This window comes from Plasmodium gaboni (assembly GCF_001602025.1).
Source record: "Plasmodium gaboni strain SY75 chromosome Unknown, whole genome shotgun sequence".
Classification (NCBI taxonomy): domain Eukaryota; phylum Apicomplexa; class Aconoidasida; order Haemosporida; family Plasmodiidae; genus Plasmodium; species Plasmodium gaboni.
Window position 1 is genome coordinate 1 of NW_017385474.1, and position 3202 is coordinate 3202.

Below are 3202 nucleotides of genomic sequence, written 5' to 3' on the forward strand. Positions count from 1 at the left end.
ATCTAAAGAATACTTTTATTTATAGTTAATTCAATATATTATATTTGAAGATAAAACACTGATTAATTTTTTTTTCATATGTGAAACAATTTATCATAAAGAATTTAATTTTTTCGTTCTCTTAATTTTTTTCTTATCCTTTTATATATATATATATATTGATTCTTATTGTGTGTAAATGAGGGTCACATTAAATTATCATGCAATATGTATAATAGTTACAAAATACACATTTTTAAGAAAAATAAATATTAAAAATTAATTATTATATAAATATTATTTATTTATTTTACACCATGAATATATTTGTAATAATATATTTATTTAATAATAATAATAATAATAATAATAATAATCATATAAATAAATTATCATGAACTTTATTTATTTTAATATATTATTTTTCTCACTCTTATTAGATACATTTATATCATCACATACGGTAAAATAAAAATAACATTTATATGTATATATTTATTTATTTATAAATAAACATATAATTCATAATATATATATATAATTTTATTATTTTTTTAGAATATTCCTAGAACAAACCATAATAATTCGAAAAATGCGGCAGTTAATAAAACACCCGTAAATACAATTCCAGATGTTATTACATTAGATTATATAAGAGAACAATTAAAACAAATTCAACTAATAAAAGATGAAATAATCAAAGATAAACTAAAGAAAATTAAATTACTAAAAAAGAAATATAAAAGTAAAAATAAAAATAAAAATAAAAAAGATCATAATGATATTAAAGAAGAAATTGAAAAATTAGAAAAAGAAATATTGGATACTAAAATATTATGTGAAGATTATATAAAAAATGAATTAAAAGAAATCTCATTATTAAAAGATGAAATTGTAAAGGATAAAATAGAAAGCTACCACTGGAAGAGAGATAAATTAATAGATTATGAATTAAACAAACTTTTCTTAGAAGAAGAAAGAAAACAAATGTTAGAATCATATGAACAACATGTAAAAGAAGAATTAGAAAAGAAAAAAATGAAAGAGAAAATATTAAAAGAAAAACAAATTAAGAAAAAATTGAAAATTCAAAAATTCAAAAATGAAAGTATCATCTATAATATATATTTAAATATAAAATATTACTTAATTGAATTTAGAAATGATGTTATAGATATAGAATTAACATGCCCAAAATATTCTCAAGATTTATTTAAAAAGAAAAAAGGCAAAAGAAAAACATTTTTCGAACTATGGATGTTATTTAATGAAATAATGGAAGAAAAAGTTCATAAATATCAAATAGGGGGATATACTATGGGGTTAGGAATCATTTCAGGAATAGCAAAATCAATACATTCTCTCATGCCTATAACTGTAGTGTGTGCTAAAAAAGTTAGCTGCGTATCTCTTATTTTACCTGATCCAGCTACAAAAGTGATAGCCATTATAATCATTGTTATACTTTTTATAATACTTTTAGTTTTCTTATATATCATACTTAAAAAATATGGTATATTACAAAACGAACACGTACAAAATGTAATATCCAAATTAGAATAGTATTAAAACTCACAAGAAGTTCTATATATTATTTGAAGAAATATAAAAATAAAAATATATATATATATATATATTCCTTATAACACAATTGAATCTATAATAAAATAAATTTCCATTTTTTATTTCTTATGCTTCCCATATATATAATGATATTTTCTAATATTTTAATTTCACTTTATTTTATTATTTATTATTTTTTTTTTTGGTGTTATAAACATTTTGCTTCCTTTTAGTATAAACAATTATGTATATATATATATAATATTTTTAAAAAATATATATATATGATAATTAATAGATATCTTGTCATATATATATTACATTTTATTAAACTTACATTTATTTATTTATTAGTTGACATACATATATAAATATTTATATATATCTTTAAAATTTTCATTTTGTCTATATTCTTAAAATAAATATGAAATTTTATACATAAAATAAAACTTAAAACGTTATAGACAGAATAGTACATATAATATATATATATATATATTTTTAAACATTTCGTGTTTAAAATATATTCTCTTTTTATTTAAAAAAATAAATAATAATAATTTAATATATTCTCATTTATATTTACTACACATTTTTGTAATTTCCTTCTTTATTTGTTATTATATTGTCTATTTGAATTTTATAAAAAATATATTCTTTTAAGATATTATATATATTATTATTATATATATATTTTTAGTAATTTGTTTTTCTTATATTTATTATATTTTAACTATTAATTTTAATGTGTAAATGAAAATATATATATATATATAATATATATAATTAATGAATACAATTTTTTTTTTTTTAATTAATTATATAGATGTATTATTTTTATAGTTGTAACAAAAAAAAAAAAAAAATAGTAATTTTAAAAAGTACTTCATATATTATATTAACTTCAATATATATACATGCTACTATAAATGTACTACTAATAAGAATATAATATATTTTAAACATTATATTAATATATCCACCAAAATAACATAGCCTTAAATAATCTAAATATATATATATATATACCTTTTATATATTTATTGATTCTCCAAATACTTATATTATTATATATATGAATTAACTTATTGATACTTTATATCTATATGAAACAAAAAAGAGAAAGAAATTATAATTATAAAAACAACTAAATGACAATTAATATTTTATTACTGTTCTTTAACATGTGGACTAAAATATATATATATATATATATATATATATATATATATATATATATGTGTGTCATTAATTATTTTATGTGTTCAATATCACTTCACCAAAAAAAAAAAAAAAATTAATATTCATATATAGACGTATTAATAATAATTTTAAAAATCATAAAAAAAAAAAAAAAAAAAAAAAAAATGGTTACTCATTTTTATTATTTTATATAACATATTATATATTACATACGTATATGATACATCAAATAAATATACTTATGTATAAGTTAATTTTCTTATATATATAAAATATTATAACAATTTTAAATTATTTATAAATAAAAAATATATATATGATATATAAAAGAAACATATATATTATTTTATATATATGTCATATATTATTATATATATATATAATATATATATATTATATGTTCCCCTTTAAAGTAATAAAAAATTATTTAATATTATTGTATAATATTTTTCTTAAT

General features: G+C 15.2%; 1 protein-coding gene across 1 annotated transcript; it reads left to right on the top strand.

Annotated features, from left to right (window-relative positions):
- Nucleotides 1-373: 373 nt before the first annotated feature.
- Nucleotides 374-1542, top strand: PGSY75_0034800 (putative exported protein; the record flags this gene model as incomplete). Its single annotated transcript, XM_018783475.1, has 2 exons — nucleotides 374-442; nucleotides 538-1542. The coding sequence occupies 2 exons, from the start codon at nucleotides 374-376 to the stop codon at nucleotides 1540-1542; spliced, it is 1074 nt and encodes a 357-aa protein (XP_018638762.1).
- Between the last annotated feature and the right edge of the window lie 1660 nt (nucleotides 1543-3202).